The sequence below is a fragment of the Stylophora pistillata genome, chromosome 14 (genome assembly GCF_964205215.1).
Source record: "Stylophora pistillata chromosome 14, jaStyPist1.2, whole genome shotgun sequence".
NCBI classification, from domain to species: domain Eukaryota; kingdom Metazoa; phylum Cnidaria; class Anthozoa; order Scleractinia; family Pocilloporidae; genus Stylophora; species Stylophora pistillata.
In genome coordinates this window covers 23,662,240-23,680,050 of record NC_142532.1, presented here as the reverse complement: position 1 = coordinate 23,680,050, position 17,811 = coordinate 23,662,240, and the positions used below count along the sequence as shown (strand labels likewise).

Genomic DNA, 17,811 nt, shown 5'->3' with positions numbered 1-17,811 from the left:
AGTGGGGGACTAATAGGGGTGGAGAGAGGAAAGTGAGTACCATGGGGAAACAGAAAAAGCATTGTTTGTGGATGTGTGCCAAGAAAAAATATTGCAGTGTTTAGATTAGATTGTACTTTGAAATATTGACGAGGTAGTCTCATTCATAAAAATTCTTTGAAATGTCACACTCTGCTCCCTAAAGAAGGGGCTTCTAGAAGAAGTTGAAAATTTGTTCCATGACATCTTACAAAACAGCTGCAAAGCATACAAGGGATTTGCCATACACCAGTGATGGTTTGTCAAAAAAAAGTGACTGACATAATGCTCAGATGTGCACAATTTTCATCAAATTTCACAGGTGTACCACACTTTCTTTTGGACATTATCTTTCAAAGTTATATCCAATAAAGTAATTTTTTAAATTCATGCAGAGGCTGAGAGAAGGTCTGACTGGACTTCATACAGAGCGGAACAATTCAGTAAAACATATAAACAAGAAACTCAAAATGTTTTTAGTCTGAAAATGGTTGCACCATTCCAGTGATATTACAGACCAAAGCCCAACCCACAATGAAGAAAAGGACAAAGTATCCAGAACTGTAAAATGATATTAAAACAGACACTATATTTCGTAATTGCTTCACTTACTACATATACAGACTGTTATTGGACAAGATAGTTAAACTCAATTAAACCCTCTCACTCCCATGATCTAACTGAAAATTCTCCACACTGCCGCCATACATTACTCATATTTGAAGCTCTGAGAGTTTGGTTTTAACTCAAATCTTTATTCTCCTAACTAGGCTGCATGATATCATAAAGAGAAATTACTCTATGGTCACTTCTGGCAGTGAAAGGGTTGTTTGAGGTTAGAACATTTCCCATACAGCACCTAATCAAATTTCAGATCAATTGAAAACCCACATTAAAAATTCACCGGAATAATTTACAAAATGTACAAGGAAAAAGAAGAAATTAGAAGCAGAACCAACCCATAACATCAGAAAAAAACTTAGGTCAGGCAGACACAGCTACATCATTCTTTGTTCACCTTATTTTTTTTAAAACATGTGAATGCAGCTGTCAAAGCTGTATACAAGCTGACTTGGATCAAAACCTGACCAAAAGTTCAATTCTCTTTATCATTGGTGACAATTTAATCTGGATACCAGTCTTGAGAATTAAGTGTTTGATCAAGTAATATCTCCTCACAAGCAATGGAAGGATTTAAGGTTAACTCAGTAAAGATCTGAACTTGAAATTTCTAAGAAAGTTTAGAAAAGGAAGTCTTGTGGTAAAACAGTGAGCTACATGATTACATTAATTTGGCCAGACCTTAACTAAAATAGGATTTTTTTTAACTGTTGCAATGAGTATAAATGAATGCTGGGCTAAAATGTCAAACATCAGGCTTGACAGTGTCAATCATTGATCAAAGTGATAATTCTCCTAATTTCTTGCCATGGATTTTCTGAACATTGGTTATGAGAATTGATATCACATTGCATAATATGCAATGGTTGATGACACCTGATAGACTAGGTAACCAAGCACGGGACAACAACACCCATGTTTCCTACTCTTGCAGTCCTTCATATTCAGTTCATGTTGAGCTCCTGTTGGGATGGCTACCTGTAATAATTATTTTCCTTTTTTCTGATGAGCTGTTATCATGAATTAGTCCATGTTTTTTGCAACATCAGCTGACAGAGAAGTGTGTAATCTACCGTAACTAGAAGTCAGCATCATGGTGATACCGTTTGGTAAGGTTTACACATTACTCTCTCTAAAGTTTCCCAAGGTCCCTAAATTACAAATTTTCCAGATGTTTAGGCAGTTTACATACTGTACAATAAGAAAAAAATTAAAAAAATCTACCCGCATTAGACAAGCTATTTTTCAGCTGGTTCGATTAAGAGAAAATCTTGCAGCACCTACACACTCTAGAGAAATTTCAGAAGCTAAATGTCCCGCTTTCTCCTTTTTGCTCTGTTACTGTACTCATCATCTGAAGTGACCTCTGCATTGTTGTTTTCCACTTTGATGGACAAAGGTGAACTTGGGTCTTGTTTCAGTTGTCCATCAAGGAGCCCATCTCCTGACGGCGAAGTACTGAGGATATTATCTGTGGATGTCAGCAGAGCTGTTGTTGCATCAATACTAAGCTGTCCAGAATTACGAGCTTTCTCCAGTGCACGGACTGTGAAGAGAGAAACACAAAAACCAATTGACAATGCTTAGATTTTGGTGATGGTACACACACCCTATAACTCCCAAGATCTGTTTGTTAATTCTCTCTTCTGGCTGCTATACATTTTCTTGTATTTCACTTATGAGAATTTGTTGTTACAACAAGATAACAACTTCTATCTGGTAACTATGAGCATTCTTGTTACCTGTTTGCTGGATTATGTCTGGATATCAATGGGAGAAGTTTCATGTTCATAATTTCTGGCAGATAAACTTTCAGGTTTGAATCAAGAGAGTTGAAGAAAAGACAACAACCAACAGGAAAACATAACAAACAACCCTTTCATCATTCACATACAAATAAAGGGGGTAAATTTCAAATGAAAATATAACAGGATAATTTGGTTTTACCAACTGGACGTAAAGACAGCAGAGTGACAATAACTCTCAAAAAGAAACCTTGTTCCTTTGTCTTTTATTTATTATTATTATTATTTTATTTATTTATTTTTTTGATCTAGTCAAGCGCATGCTATTTACATTTTTCGCATTTTTAACATTCAAATGTAACGTAAGCCCTGACACGTAATTTGTAACGTACCTTAATATAAATTCAAATGTACAACCGTTAAATGCTCATTTCTAACTGAAGATGACATGAGAATGTCAAAACATGTCTTGTAAATTTAAACTCAAAGTTGTCGTTTCTTTTTTGAAAGTTTTACCAACTGTGTTGAATATAAATTGGCCACCATAAAAAGCTTCTAAAGCTGATGTAGCAAGCATTAGCCCTTCATCCTTAGCTCTGACAAAGGGCTAACACCCCGAACATCAGCTTTAAGGAGGCCATTCTACACTATCGATTCATTGTATAGGACCATATTATTTTGTTTCATCATTCGCACATGACTTACCTTGTTGGTCAAGTATACCATTTTGTCGTTTGAGGTCATCAATGTCAGTCTGTTAAGGAAAATAAAAAGTTAATAAAAACTAATATGAGATATTTTAAGAAAAGTTCATATGAAAAAAAAGATGGCCTTTTATAAAGACTGCTAACAGTTTATTTATCACACAACTGATTGGCTTTTTCTTCATAAAAAGAGACCCCTTAAAAGATATTTCTGATGTTCAAAGCCTTTGAAATGTGACAGTTATGCAGCTAATTATATGTAAAATTTGGCCTTAAGTTTTAAAACCTTAATTCAATAGGCCTTTTGCAGCTGGGGTCACATGATCAATTTTAGATATATATTATGGGATACAACTTGAAGAACACCAGAGATGGAAAGAGCATATCCAAAATACCAAAACGACCAAGTTTGGGCCCCGGGAATTACAGAGCACTGTTTTTACAGCGGTTTGAACTTTCAGAAAATTTAGAGGATTTGTATGGAAAATGTTGCTGGAGAGCAAGGCCTTGCTCTCCAGCAACTTCTTCCATATAAACCTTCTTATTTATTAAAAAATTCAGAGTGTCATCAAAATTCAGCTAAGTTATAGCCCATAATTTCATGAAAAGTGGGTCACTTGATGGCTTAGCGGCAAATGCCCTATTGCATTCTATGCCAAGCTAAATGACACCTACTCTTTTTGTCCTAATTCTTCTCAAAGTTTTCTTATAATTATATCTACCTCAGCCATGTACTATTTTCTGCGAGAAGGCAATTTTCCATAGTTGAAAAAGATGAACCCAAAGTCCATTTATTCTTAGCGGTGAGCTGACAACTTAACCATGGAAGCTTCACTGTCAAACTTAGAAACGTTCCACATTCAAGTTCTATTAGGAATGTTTCATGTGTCATTGCCAATCACCTTAGGGATCACAACAAGTGAACAAACCTCAGCTTAGTTTTCTAACTGCTGATAGGACAAAACAAAATTCTAGAGATGTTTTTGGTTTTCATAATTTCCTGAGTTTCACAGTAATGATCAAATTTCACACAATGTGTCATAGTCCAAGAGATATGAGATTTCCCTAATGGCAATGTATGACTATACTCACTTGATGTGTATGATTTTTTCTCCTCATAAATTGTATGTAGTCAGTAGCCTTGTTTAAAATCTGTGCTCTTGATGCCTAACATGAAAACATTTATCATTATCATTCATATCAACATATATTACTTTTGGTTACAATGAATATATGAAGTTCATATATTTTGAACTGCAGTTGTAGATATGTATGATGCTCGATCCTCGCAGAAGAGAGCGCTATTTATGCAATAGCGAAAATCAGACCTGAAAAAAATCAGGCATGTATGGGCCTCAAAAACATCCGACCTGAAAAAAATCAGGCCTGTATATTACTTTTTCACCATTATTTACTATCATTAATATTATTATTGTAGTTTATTCCAATCACCACTGTTTGTGAAAATGGACAAATAATGCAGGGATAAGTTCCCCTCTGGTCATTCTTGAGTGAAATGGTCAATGTCATGATTTTAAACAAAAAATACAACAATATGACAAGGCAAGAGAAATTATCTCATGCAATAAGAACTGAAATGCATCAGCCTCAGAAACCAGTGGCAATTTAACAGTAATCAAGAATAAATAGACTGAAAACCTCAATATTATGTCAAGAGAGGCATTTACCAACACTGCACGCTATATTGATGGAATCAGTAAAACAATTTCACATATTTGACACTTATCAGTCAATCACAACATTATCTCCCAGACATGTTCAATCAAGTGTGTGTCTTCCTGTCCGGGCAAGTCTTCACAATACGATCTAATTAGAGGACTTGTATTTTGCTTCCTCTAAGTGAAATTAAAATCATTAATATCGAAAGCGATGAACAGACGAAAATAAATTATTTTCAGTTTCGCTTTGGATGCACACTTCATCAAACAACATGATCTTCTACCTGAAGTCGAATTCTTGAACAAAAATCAATTCATACCAGCATGTACACGGATGAGATAAATATTATGAAATTTTTACTAGTAAGCTTCATAAAACGATGGTCACTTTGGTGTTCGATTCGGATCTGCAGTGATACAGATGGGGGGCAAGAAAGGAAATCTAGCACTACTACAAATGTTTTATTAAGCAGAGTATACTAGTTACTGGCGGAGCAATTTCAAATGAGCTAAAACTGCTGATGCAAAGGAAAGCCTTTCGCAATCTTGCCTTCTCTCCTTGAAGGGACGGTATCGAATCTCGTAGATGAGCAAAACTATCTTTAATATGATCTCTCCTCTTTCTTTCTAAGGCATTATGGTGGGCTCTCTTATCGGCCTACAAAATAAAGTGGAACATAGTTTAGTTACAATATTACAAGAGACCTGCAGACAAAACCTACTAAGAGAATTCATTACGACACGCATTCCCTATCCTCATAAAATATTCAATCGTGAATCAACATGGCAAAGTTCCATGATAGCGTGACGCCGACACAAATGGTAAAACAGTGATTCTGAGAGATTGCAAAGATATTTTGACTGAAATTAGTCTATTCTGAAAGCCAGACTTACCGATTACCCAAGGAAAAACTCCAAGAAAAAATAAAGCGGTCAAAACAAAAACACGTGGTTTTCCATGTGGATAATTTTGCACGCGTAATTTGACACCAAAACACAAAACTTACCTGGGTCATGAATTGAGTTTCTTCGACATTTTCGGTTCCCTCCTGAGCAGAATCAAACAAATTCGAACAAAATCGTTTTTTTCGTGACTTCCTAAGCAATCACAGAGAGAAAAATAAATTTACCTCGTCGCTTTCGATGTCGATTTCTTTCTCTTCGTCGCTCATGCTTGCTTCGTCTCCCTTCGCCATCAGTTGTCCCTCGTGATTAGAGCACGTGTCAGAATATGACGCCGAATTTACTGGGTTGACGACAGCCAATCACGATACAAATTCAGCAAGCGGTCATAAATTGACAGCCCAGAGCCCGCTGATGGGTTTTTGGGAGACATTTTGAACCAAAAATATTTAATGACGCAAAATCGAAAAAATTAAACGAAAATAAGATAAAACTAAGCTAAAAAAGGAAAGCTGCAATCTTACATTGGATAACCTATTTGAAAGTATGTTTGAAATGTTATGCCCTGAAACTGCGCATCGCTGTATTCAGCAGGATGCTAAAAAAAAAGCGATGCTGAGTCAACCATCAAAGGAGTATTTTTTTGCTGAAAGGAAAACGTTCAACTTTACGCACCAATTAGTTAAAATACTCGGAATAATGTCGGCAGCGATCGGAGAAGAGTTGGACTCATCGTACTATCGTCGTTTTCTTCCCCAGACTTCTTTGCGATCTTCTGCGGCGCGGGTACATAACGCCTGGCAGGACATCTACGAGGAACAAGAAACGCGTGAAACTCATAGCGCAATGGGAAGTGCGCTCTCTCTGTAAAAAGGAAGTGATCTCTGGTTGTTGGATAGTAAATCCTCCGTAACGGATGTCTTGTTCGATAATTCCTCTTTATTTTGTGTCTAATATTTCCATTTGCACAATTTTGACCTCGGTGCGGTAGCGAAAAGAGGATATAATATACTACGGTGGTTCATTGAAGGCCGGTATTGTATTCATACAAAGCTGTAATGAGCTATTGATTTGCCTGTTTTCTTTGTGGGGATTCGCGGGATTACTTGGTTTATTTAAATGTCAAAAACAACTTGGAAGTATGTCTTTCTTCTTGTTTCGCTATGGCTGCTTATCCTTGGCTACATGGGCTATCAACTTTTGTCCGTTGTTGAGGATGCAAATCGAAGCGCTGCCGCAGTTTTGCAAAAGGAAAGACAAATTGAGTTGCTTCAGACCCAGAACGGGGGACTGAAAAAGAAGTTAGCGGAGCTCCAAGCAGACAAGAATAAACTCGAAATGGAAGTAGCGGAACTTAGACAGAAGAATTCAGATCTTCAACGCAAACTATTAGCTCATAAATCCTCGATGGTGATTCCTATGGAACCGCACGAGCTCAAAGATAAGCGTGATCAAGATTCTGACACTTCATCGGTAAAATTTACGCCGCCTAGTCTGGAATTTTTAACGATAAGACGGAGAGCAGAGAAGGAATTAAAAGAAATGTGGTATTTTATCAGTGCAGAAGTAAGCAGAATTAAGAAGTCCGCTAGCGAAAGCGTGAAATCGAAGCTGACAAAGATGATGTGGACTGTTGAAGATATGCATCATGTTTTGTCTTTAAACTTTGAAAATTTAAAATCCATGAATGGACAGAGAGAATGGGTTGAGAAGGAGCATAAAGAACTTGGTGATCTTGTTCAAAGAAGACTGCAACATTTACAGAATCCAACCGATTGCGATTCGACGAAGAAGCTTGTGTGTCAGCTCAATAAAGGATGTGGTTACGGTTGCCAAGTTCACCACCTAATGTATTGTTTTATAGTTGGTTACGGTCTTCAAAGGACTCTCATAATCGACTCTAGTGGTTGGAGGTATTCGCCGAAAGGCTGGAATGGGATTTTTAAACCTGTTAGTGAAACGTGTACAAACCATAAAGGCAATGTAGCGGCATGGAGCGAGTCCGCGTCGAAAAGTGAACAAAATATTTTAATGCCAATTGTCGATAGTTTATACCCCAGACCTCCATACATGCCGTTGGCTGTACCTAAAGATTTGGCCAACAGAGTACAGAGAATTCACAGCCATCCGTTCGTGTGGTGGATCGGACAGTTTGCTAAATATTTATTTCGCTATTCACCTGCTGTGCAAGAAGAAATCGACAAAAAAAGAACTTTGCTTGGCTTCAAGAAACCCATTGTCGGGTAAAATTTATTTTGATTCTTTATTCAAATAACAAAAAAAAAAACCTGTGTTTACTTAGAGACAAAAACTAACCGGATGGTATTTGTAAAGCTGTTAGGTAAAATAGAAGTGTAAATTATTTCCTGAAAATAATTATTCAACGATCAATCAATATTAAATCACATTATATATTTATCATTTCTTAATTCTTCTCAGTCCAATTAAAAATTGAAATCAGCCTGACAGCCTGGGCACTTACACTCTTAAGATTTTATCAGTAATTCTCCATTTTGGTTACAACAGAAAGCTGTGTTGATTAGTTAATAGAGTTTGGTGATATGTTTGCTAAATCTTGTCACTTATTTGCTAAATAATGTATTGATACTGTTAGAACTTACAAGTCATTTTCTAGCTTTTTCTGTAATCGTAATGTTGTGGTTTAAATTTCTCTTTGTTTTTTATCGAATATTTTCAAACTAGCTTTCCTTGTTTATAAATTTATTGCAATAATCTAAGACAAAAACAAAAAATGAATAAAAAAATTTGCAAATCTTCAAACTGAGGAACAATTTGAGCCACAACTTGTAAATCTTACGAACTTGTCATGCAAACAAATTTGCAAAATCACTGTTTGAATTATTATTCTGTTTTTGTATCTCACACTGATTAATAGATGTTTTATGCTTAAGATTAATTAAACCACATTTTTATGTGGACCATCGTGAATTTAAAAGGTTTCTAGCTGCTCCTACTTGGTAAATTGAGTTGTATTTATCTCTTCTTTTTCAGGGTTCAAGTTCGAAGAACTGATAAAATCAACACAGAAGCAGCTTTCCATTCCATAGAAGAATACATGTATTGGGTAGACTTGTACTATAACAAACTAGAAAGAGTACAACCTGTGGAACAAAGACGTGTCTATCTTGCTACAGATGATGCTAATTTATTACCTGAAGCAAAAGACAAGTAAGTCAGAATTTCTGCACAGGTTTTTTATTTATGAGTCACCTCATATTCTCGGAATGATCAACTTGTGACAATGTGTAAACTTGTAAACGTCTCCAGATACATTTTCATTAAGCTAAAGCTTTACAAGTTTTCCCTTCAAGATAATACTGTTTTGGCTTTCCAGGAAATTCTGAGAAGTTTGGTTGTGATTTTCTAGATGTATTTTACAATATGTTTTGTTTCTTGAATCTTGGAAATGTCTTTGGAGCAAGATATGAAATAAAGATTAAATGTTTTAATCTTGTTTTCTTAGCAATGAGTAAAACATGCAGATGATTTATACTTCCATGGCTAGACAATGGTGCTTCATTAAAACAAACATTTATTGCTATAGAGATGAATAGCACTTTTTTATTCAATTTGATGCCTGCCTTTCAGGTACAAGAACTATGAATTTGTTAGTGATCGGGAAATTTCCAAGTCTGCTGGCCTTGGATCACGCTACTCAGACTCTTCTCTACATGGAGTTCTGTTTGATATTCAGATGTTATCAGAGTGCGATTTTTTGGTTTGCACCTTTTCTTCGCAGGTAAAGTGGGACAGTTTTTGAATATTTTTTCCACGACAGAAAGGTAGTTGCTTGCAAAACAGAGAGTATTTTTCATTTTAAGCCAGGAAGCTTTGACTCAATATACCAAATGACTACGTATAAAATCACAGCTGAACTAGGAGTATTGAAAGTCGAGAAAGGTAAAACTGATCGCAAATGAGGCACTTGAGAATTTAGTGAGTCTGGAATAAATCTTGAACTAGCTGTAAGTGTAGCTCCTTTGAATTTAGTTTGTACCAGTAAACCCTGTACACCCCAGCATCAGGTTGCACATTCTCCATACAGTTCAGGTTGCACATTCTCCATACAGTTCTCTATATAATTCCTAAGGTGCTGGTAAGAAGAACATGTTAAGCAATCAAGAGCTTCTTTCATTGGTGATCATTTCCTTTATTCTCATGACCTTAATGAATTATTCTGGTGATATCGTAAGGAGAAATTAGTTGAAAGTCACCCTTAAAGGTTAAAAGTGAGAAGACAAAGGCTGACAACTTCCCATTTCTTTTTCTACTAGGTTTGCCGTGTGGCTTACGAACTGATGCAATCATCTCAACCAGATGCAGCTAAAAAATTCCAATCCTTGGATGACATTTACTACTTTGGTGGACAGTCGGGTCATGATGTGAAAGCTGTCTATCCCCATCGTGCTCAAGATTCTACACAGATAGACCTAGCTGTGGGGGATAGGGCAGGAATTGCTGGCAATCACTGGGATGGATATTCTAAGGGTGTCAATCATAAGACTCATCAAGATGGTCTTTTCCCATCATACAAAGTTGAAGATGTCATGGAAGTTTATGATTTCCCAACTTACGATGGAGTATAGCTGGACATTCTTCATATCAAACACTTTTTAAATTGAATTGATAATCTGGTAGAAATTATGATTTCTAGTTTTTTTAACGTCAAAGTATAAGATAATATATTGATTAAACAATTAGAGAATGAAACTGTACATGTAGTGTGGTTAATATGCTCTTGATGGTCAACAGTTTAAATTGCCTTGCTTAATTCTTGGTTTTGTAATATTTGACCTTACAATCTTAAATTCATAGAAGATGATAAAATATCAGGAGCATTAAAATACATTTATGATTATAGCATTGTGACTTCCTGTTCAGTCTCTTTTTGGAAAAATCCAAGTTACTATGTGTAGATATGTAACATAACTATTTAACCTTTTAACTCCCATGAATATGAATGCTGCCTCCCGGTTAGCTCCATTGGTTAGAGCGCTGGACTGTTGTGCGGGAGGTTGAGGGTTCAAGCCCCAGCCGGACCAACACTCAAGGTCTTTAAAATAACTGAGGAGAATGTGCTGCCTCTCTAAAAAATCAAAAAATGGATAGACATTCTAGTCTTCTCGGATAAGGAACAATAAATCGTAGGTCCCTTCTCCTGCATCTATTAATTAGTTAATTTGGTTAGGCAGGGGAGGTTAAAGAACCCACTCACAAGATTACTGTGATATGGTTTGGCCCGTTTACTGGGAACTGGGGGAGAGGTTAGGCGTCAATTGGGACGAAAATTCTGTTCCTTTCTCCTGCCATTCCCATAGTGAATAAATTAAATTAAAGAATGACCAAGAATGTATTTCTCCTTACAATATCAATATAATATCAAGCAAACAAGTGATGGGAATAGAGAAAAATATCAATTAGGGGATCATTAGTGCGTCCAATACCAAATTCTTTGTATTAATAGCATTCAAATTGTATGGCAGACAGTAAGGAGAATTTCTAATATGATTTTGGGAGTAAAAGGGTTACATTAATGTTAATCAAATACATGGCAAAAGCTTGCTTCATATTTCAGCTGCAAATGCGATTGACTTAAATGTATCCATAGATGTGCAGAAGGGAAAGTTTTTCTAGAAGCAACATCAAAACTACTGCATCAATGACATCACATAGAATTTAACCCTTTTTACCCCGCATCAGTATTGTGATTCTCTATACTCTTCTCTATAAATTCCCTTTTGTGATGATGAGGAGAATTCACTAAAAAAATCAAAGCTTCTTGGGTTGATGATCATTTCCTTTTTTCTCATTATTTTAATGAAAAATTCAACAGTATTAATGAAAGGAGAAATTAGATGATGATCACTCTCCTTATCATCTCATCAGTGATGCTTCCATCAAGATATGAAGTACTCTTGGAGTTTGAGACATGCTGACACATGGATCAATTTTTTTATTAACTGTAATTTCCACTGCTCAGTAATTTTTACAACAAACACGTTCATCAACTTTTGCAATCAGCAAATTCTTGTCTCTGTTTTCTTTGGGCCATGGGTGAGTCACAATGAAACTTTCCCAAACCTGCATCTTCCTCTACCCACAACCCTTAGTACCAGTCTCCCTTACTCTATGCCTTAAGACTGCGAGTCAAGGTGAAAAATGGTTACGTTAGGTCCTGGTGCATTTTAAAGTTAAGGTAAAGGTAAAGAGATGTAGCTTACGAGCTTTGAAGGAAGGTGTAAAATTTGGGTTCATCAGCATGGTGGCCTTCTGTGCAACTGACTTCAAAAATTTGGCTTAAAATGTCCTGGTACTGACCTCTGATTGTGAGCTCTTTCCTTTCTCAAAGGCTCAGTTTGAAATAGTATACAATTTCTGATTATAATGGACATTCCTATTGAGTTTTGCCCAAACAGTAAAATAGGGGATTTTGGAACCCCTGGGACGGTAGGCATTGCCACGATGGAGATGCCCTACCCCCTCCCTGCTCTTTTTCCTTTCCTCATATCTCATACACTTCTCAGTCAGTCTCGCGTGACTAGATGCAGAGCTCTTGCCTCAGGTGCACGTCATCTGATCCACAAAAATGGCGCTGAAAGCTATGATCGTCCTGCTTGTTACTCTTGTGACAGTAAACTCTTCTTTGTCTGCCAGAATTGCAGGTTTTAGTGGAACGAATTCGGGATCCCATTGTTTCACCATAAAGAAAGTTATGGAGGAAATGTTCGCTCGCGGACACGAGGTAAGGCCATGGAAGGTTGAAAGCTAGTAAATACCTACAGAGGCAGGTAAACTCTGTACGCTTCTAATAGCTATAAAAGAAAGTCAGAAAGGAATATGTAGTGCGGCATACTCCCGGGGGGGTACTCGATATATTCCTGGGTGGGGAGGTGCGGCGCGGCCCCTCATACCCTGACCCTGTTTAAGACAAATATCGCTGATTTTCCTTCCCTGTTTAAGACAGAATTCCGATTTTTGATACCCTGTTTAAGACATTTAATGTGCCTGGTATCAATGCCAAAATCAACGGAATTCAATATTAATTTAAATTAGAGCTTGTAAAAATTTTGCTGTTTATCTTCCAAGAAAAGATATCCTGTTTAAGACATAAATTGATAAATCGATACCCTGATTAAGACAAAAAGTGATAAATTCGATACCCTGTTTAAGACAAAAATCTCGAAAAACATATCCTGGCTGGCCGCACGTCCCCATTAAGCCCTTATAATGGAGTACCACAAATTATTTTTGCTTTCGTGGTCTTGCATGAAGGGGTTTTTGATCGTGCTAGAGTAAGTTACTCATAGTTTAGCGTGCTGACTCGCTTCTCATCCTCTTTTTTATCATTTAATTTCCATTCACCCATTTTTCAATTGCAATCCACATACAATACTTACAGTCTACCTCATAGTCTGGTTATCAGCAAGCACTGCTGTGCTTCAGTAGATATGTATTACTGATTAGAAGGCACCTTGAGCAAGATTTCTATATAACCCCATACATTAATTATGCATGTAGTGCTGCAAAGAATCCTTTCTGAAATGGAATGCATAATTAATTTATGGGGTTATATGGAAATCTTTCTGGCACCTAGACTTATAATGGTTTTGGGATACCTTTATGAAATTTTTATATTTAGGGTCCCATCACCAGTCTCTCTTGTGATGGCTTGGAAAGTTGCATATTTATAGAAAAATTTGAGCTGTCTTGCCTTGGGCAGGCAAGACAAAGTGATAACATGAAAAAAAGTTGTCTTGCTTGACAGAGTTGCCCTATTTGCCCAGTCAAGATGTCCTCCTGAGATGCCTTGCCTCTCTAAGAATAGTTTCCCATTTGGTTTGATGAAATTTTCAAAGAAATAAATGAAAAGTTAGCTTGGGAAAGGTTGTCTCACATATTGGAAACCATAAAGATGGGCCCTTGGAGAGTTTGATTCAGGCAGCAAAATCATTTTTGTAAAAAGGGGTCGATCAGCTATAGATTAAGTATGATTTATTAGCAGATCCTTATGCACTTCTTTCTTGTGAGGTGAGGCTGCACACCAAGGTGCGGATTTCTCTTAAATCACTGTGAATCACTGTCATGCCTTCTTTTCAATATAGGTTGTGCTGGTTAAGCCAGCCAATCAAAATGATCCACCAACTATTGGACAGAGGATATCTCACAAGATATTCAATGTGCCATATGACCAAGCTTATTTTGAGGAGTATTTTGTAAAAACTGTTATGGAAGATGGCATTTGGAAGGCTGTGATCAATTTTTCAGAGATGCAAAGTGTCATTTGCGAACTTTTGCTAAATAATACAGAACTGATTCAATATCTGAGGAAGTTTGACTTGATAGTATTTGAAAGACTTTTCATGTGTGCTTCGATGGTGGCAGATCTCCTAAAAATTCCCGCAGTGGTTTTAATACCTTCTCCCAATGCTCCAGTAGCTTGTTTACATTTCAAAGTTCCTTGTCTGTTTTCATATGTGCCTTCACGTCTCTCTGCATTTACAAGTGACATGTCATTTATACAGCGTGTCATGAACACTGTCACATACATCAATTTTGGGTTTGCTATGCACATTTTGCAATCTCCAAGTTTCTGTCGCCTCAAGGAAAAATACAATATTGCACCTGAGAAAGAACTGGAAGACGTTTTTGGGAATGCTGATTTAGTGCTTATTCTTGGAGACTTTGCACTTGAATATCCACAGCCACTTCTGCCAGGTTTGCAATTAATGCAATTTAAAGGTGCTCAGTAACTTTATTTTGGATTTCAAAAGAATTTTCAATTCCTGGGCCATGGGATATTTCAATTCCTCTTAAAATGTTCACTAATAGTCCTCTAAGACAGAAATCAATTTTCCTAGACAAGACATCCACATAAATGCTCATTTCATAAACTAATTCTCTGAGTAAAGGCTATCTAATGGGGAGCATGTGGAAATTAGTTTTGATGATAACAACGATTTTGAAAAAGAAGGGAACGCATCCTTGTATATGAAAGCAATCCTCACAGTAATGAACACTGCTTTTATAAGCAGTAGTGAAAATAAGGCCTGAAAAAAATTTTGGCCCTCACGGAATTTGAAACCATGACCTGTGCAATACTGGTGCAGTGCTCTACCAACTGAGCCAACAAGCCACCTGGGAGCACAACTCAGTAAATGTCTGGGGTGACAGGTTTGTGTTTCTAATGGCAACAAATTAATTCAAAGAAAAGGGCTGCATTTATGCAAAGTGTAAAGTTCATCCAGCTGTTGCTTATCCTGGATTCTGTTGCATGTGGTGACTAAGAGTATTGCTACCCATCCCAAATGGGATACTGGTCTATCCCCACACTGCTATCCATGCACCACCTTCCCCATCAACAACATATGAAATCAAGATTGTTGACCGTGTTGTCAATGAGAATAACATCTCAATGCAGCACAAAATTTAAAAGACTTAAAATAATTATCTTAGGTCATAAGGATAACTTCTCTTTGTTTATTATCTCTTAATGTGCATTAAAAAAGCACTTTCATTTCTCAAAATACCTTCTAAGCAAATCAGTCGGTGGGCTTTTTGTAGATACCTCACAGACCAAATTGTTTTTTTTTAACTTTTCTTTTTCTTTTTTCTTATATAGGTCAGGTTATGGTTGGTCCCATCACTGCTAAAGCAGAACCTGACCCACTCCCCCCTGACTTGGCCAACATTATTGACAGTTCTGGAGGGCACGGGTTCATTATCGCCTCTTTTGGATCTTATGCAGAAACAATTATTTCTCACAGGACGATCAATGTTTTAGCTGTGGCGTTTGGAAAGTTGAAGCAGAAAGTTATATGGAAACTTAAAGGTAATGTTTTGTTATCATCAGTTATTATTAATCACCATCATCATCGTTATCATACATGTTATTATTTTTTTTGCTTTCTTCAACTCTAAAATTATTGTAACAGCAATTATAGGAATGACAATAGCAGGTGAATGTAACTAAGATTTTAATTGCCGTTATAAAATAGTTTTCCCAATTTTTTTTATTAATTTATGAAACTTTGAATTCTTCGTGAGGTAGGAACATTGTTTCCTCTCTCTTTATTCTGGATGCATTCCTTTTCTCTCAAAGTCTAAATAGTTATAGTGAATGTAAATGAGATTTTAATTGCTTTTATTAAATCACTCTCCCCATTTTCTTGAGTTGATGAAGCTTTGAACTTCTTCAGGCTACATTCCTTCTCACCTTGGTCCAAATATCAAAGTAGTGAAGTGGATACCTCAGAATGATCTCTTGGCTCACAAAGATATCAAAGCTTTTGTTTCTCACGTGGGACACAGCAGTCTCTATGAGTCAGTTTACCATGGGGTCCCTGTGGTGGCTGTTCCTCTGTTTGCTGATCAGTTTTTTAATGCCGGGAAGGTAGAACACTTTGGATTGGGTATTACTGTGGATCACCAAACTGTGACTACTAAGGACTTTGTTAAGACAATAGAGAATGTGATAACCGAACCAAGGTAGTTTATAACTTGTCTGCATGATATTACATTGATATTGCAAGGAGAAATTCTGTCCAGGTCACTGGTACAATATTTAGCAACAGACCAAGCTAGAAGAATTCCAACAACATGATTGGTTATCTAAGGGAGAAATGGGCCCAGAAATGTTCAAAACTTACACATTGCACGTGACAAAAAAAAACCTGCCTTAGAACCCTTACCTTACTAAAGAAAAATTATTAAATTACTTTCAAAGTCACTGGGCAAACTATCATCCTTCCTGGAATATTGCATTTGAGAATGTATGATCAATCTAACAAACCTGACAGCAACTACTGACAATCCCATAGGGAGACAATAAACTAAGAGGTCATTGTTTTAATTTTTTTTTTTCTTTTTTTCATTTTTTCCTGTATGAAAGAATCAGAAGTGAGATTGTTAACTCCTAATTTTTGCAATATTATTATTTCATTCTTTCTCTTCAGTTTCAAGAAAAATGCTATGCGCATTTCTCTTCTAATGAAAGACAGTCCACGAACTCCCCTGGAGAAAGCTGGTGACTGGATAGAGTATGTACACAGACATAGTGGAGCCCAACACCTCAGAGCTCAGGTGTTTAACCTCCCTTGGTACCAGTACTACTTACTTGATGTCATAGCTTTCCTTGTTGCCATAGTTGCATTTGTCGTCATGGTGATCAGATGGACATGTAGATGCATGTGTCGTGAGTGTTTTCGTCGAAGCAGCGAGAAAGCGAAGAATGATTAAACTCTTTCGACCCGAGCGTGTGACATCACAAGTCATGAATCGATTGTTACTTAGTTTTTCAGTATTTCTGTTGTCACCAAGTAAATTTTAGTCAGATCTAAAAGGTTAACTGTAGCAATAATGGAATTCCAGACGTTGCTATTTTGATGTAGGTAGCGAGCATGCTCTCGTTTTCAGCACTTTGGAAGGAACATTTCTTCGCTTGCCAGCGGTATGAGGTTTTAATATCGCGAGCCGGGGAGGCCGACTTGTGTTGCCCAAGGGGTCTAGATCCTTGGCAAACCTTTCCCCAACTTGTCTTAAATCTTCCCGCAAGCCGAGAAATGCAATGATAGGGGCCTGCTTCCTTGTAGACTGTCATTTTTACTTAAAACTTTGTTAACTAGTGTATATACTTATAGTTGATTACAGTAGATAGTTCGATACAATTTTTTCGGTAAATTGGTCTATTTTTTCTCGATATGTAACGACCAGAACTTTAAAGACCAAAATTCGTCTTTATTGGTTTTTATCTGCTCATCGGACCTCGTTACTCGACTGAATATGCCTCCCCAAACATAACAAAAAACGGAACATTCTTGAGCGACTGAGATCATGTGATGTGCTGATGTCATGTGATGATGTCAAAAAAAAAGGTTTTGACCCATTCTCGTAACAAAAGTTCCTGGTTCCAAACCTGGTCAGGGCTTTTCAGTCCAGTGAACTCGCCCAGTAAGGAATTATTCTTATTATATAACTGGCTGCGCCCGTGGGCAATATGAAGTGAATCCTGTGCTCTGATTGGCTTCCCGAGCCCATCTTGCCCGCTTGGGATTGCCCGTTTTGATTCCGTGCAAGAGTGTGAGAAGCGGACTTACAACCCTCGTAGCGTTTGGACATTGTCGG

General features: G+C 37.0%; 3 protein-coding genes across 4 annotated transcripts; 2 read left to right on the top strand and 1 right to left on the bottom strand.

Annotated features, from left to right (window-relative positions):
• Positions 1-587: 587 nt before the first annotated feature.
• LOC111344358 (protein max) lies at positions 588-6,020 on the bottom strand. Of its 2 annotated transcripts, XM_022951585.2 has the most exons (6): positions 5,898-6,015; positions 5,775-5,816; positions 5,318-5,425; positions 4,181-4,255; positions 3,090-3,138; positions 588-2,185 (listed from the first exon to the last, which is right to left on the bottom strand). In XM_022951585.2, the coding sequence occupies exons 1-6, from the start codon at positions 5,961-5,963 to the stop codon at positions 1,947-1,949; spliced, it is 579 nt and encodes a 192-aa protein (XP_022807320.1). In that variant the 5' UTR covers positions 5,964-6,015; the 3' UTR covers positions 588-1,946. The 2 variants fall into 2 exon arrangements, with proteins under 2 accessions (XP_022807320.1, XP_022807322.1); XM_022951587.2 differs by lacking the exon at positions 5,775-5,816 and having other exon boundaries at positions 5,898-6,020.
• A 444-nt stretch (positions 6,021-6,464) lies between these two features.
• On the top strand, positions 6,465-10,551 carry LOC111344355 (alpha-(1,6)-fucosyltransferase). Its single transcript, XM_022951582.2, has 4 exons — positions 6,465-7,913; positions 8,683-8,859; positions 9,280-9,430; positions 9,966-10,551. Exons 1-4 carry the CDS (start codon positions 6,790-6,792, stop codon positions 10,275-10,277), a joined length of 1,764 nt encoding a protein of 587 aa, XP_022807317.2. The 5' UTR covers positions 6,465-6,789; the 3' UTR covers positions 10,278-10,551.
• A 1,582-nt stretch (positions 10,552-12,133) lies between these two features.
• LOC111344354 (UDP-glucuronosyltransferase 1-2) lies at positions 12,134-17,354 on the top strand. The gene is made up of 5 exons (XM_022951581.2): positions 12,134-12,433; positions 13,794-14,406; positions 15,311-15,520; positions 15,888-16,176; positions 16,644-17,354. The coding sequence occupies exons 1-5, from the start codon at positions 12,278-12,280 to the stop codon at positions 16,924-16,926; spliced, it is 1,551 nt and encodes a 516-aa protein (XP_022807316.2). The 5' UTR covers positions 12,134-12,277; the 3' UTR covers positions 16,927-17,354.
• Positions 17,355-17,811: the final 457 nt, after the last annotated feature.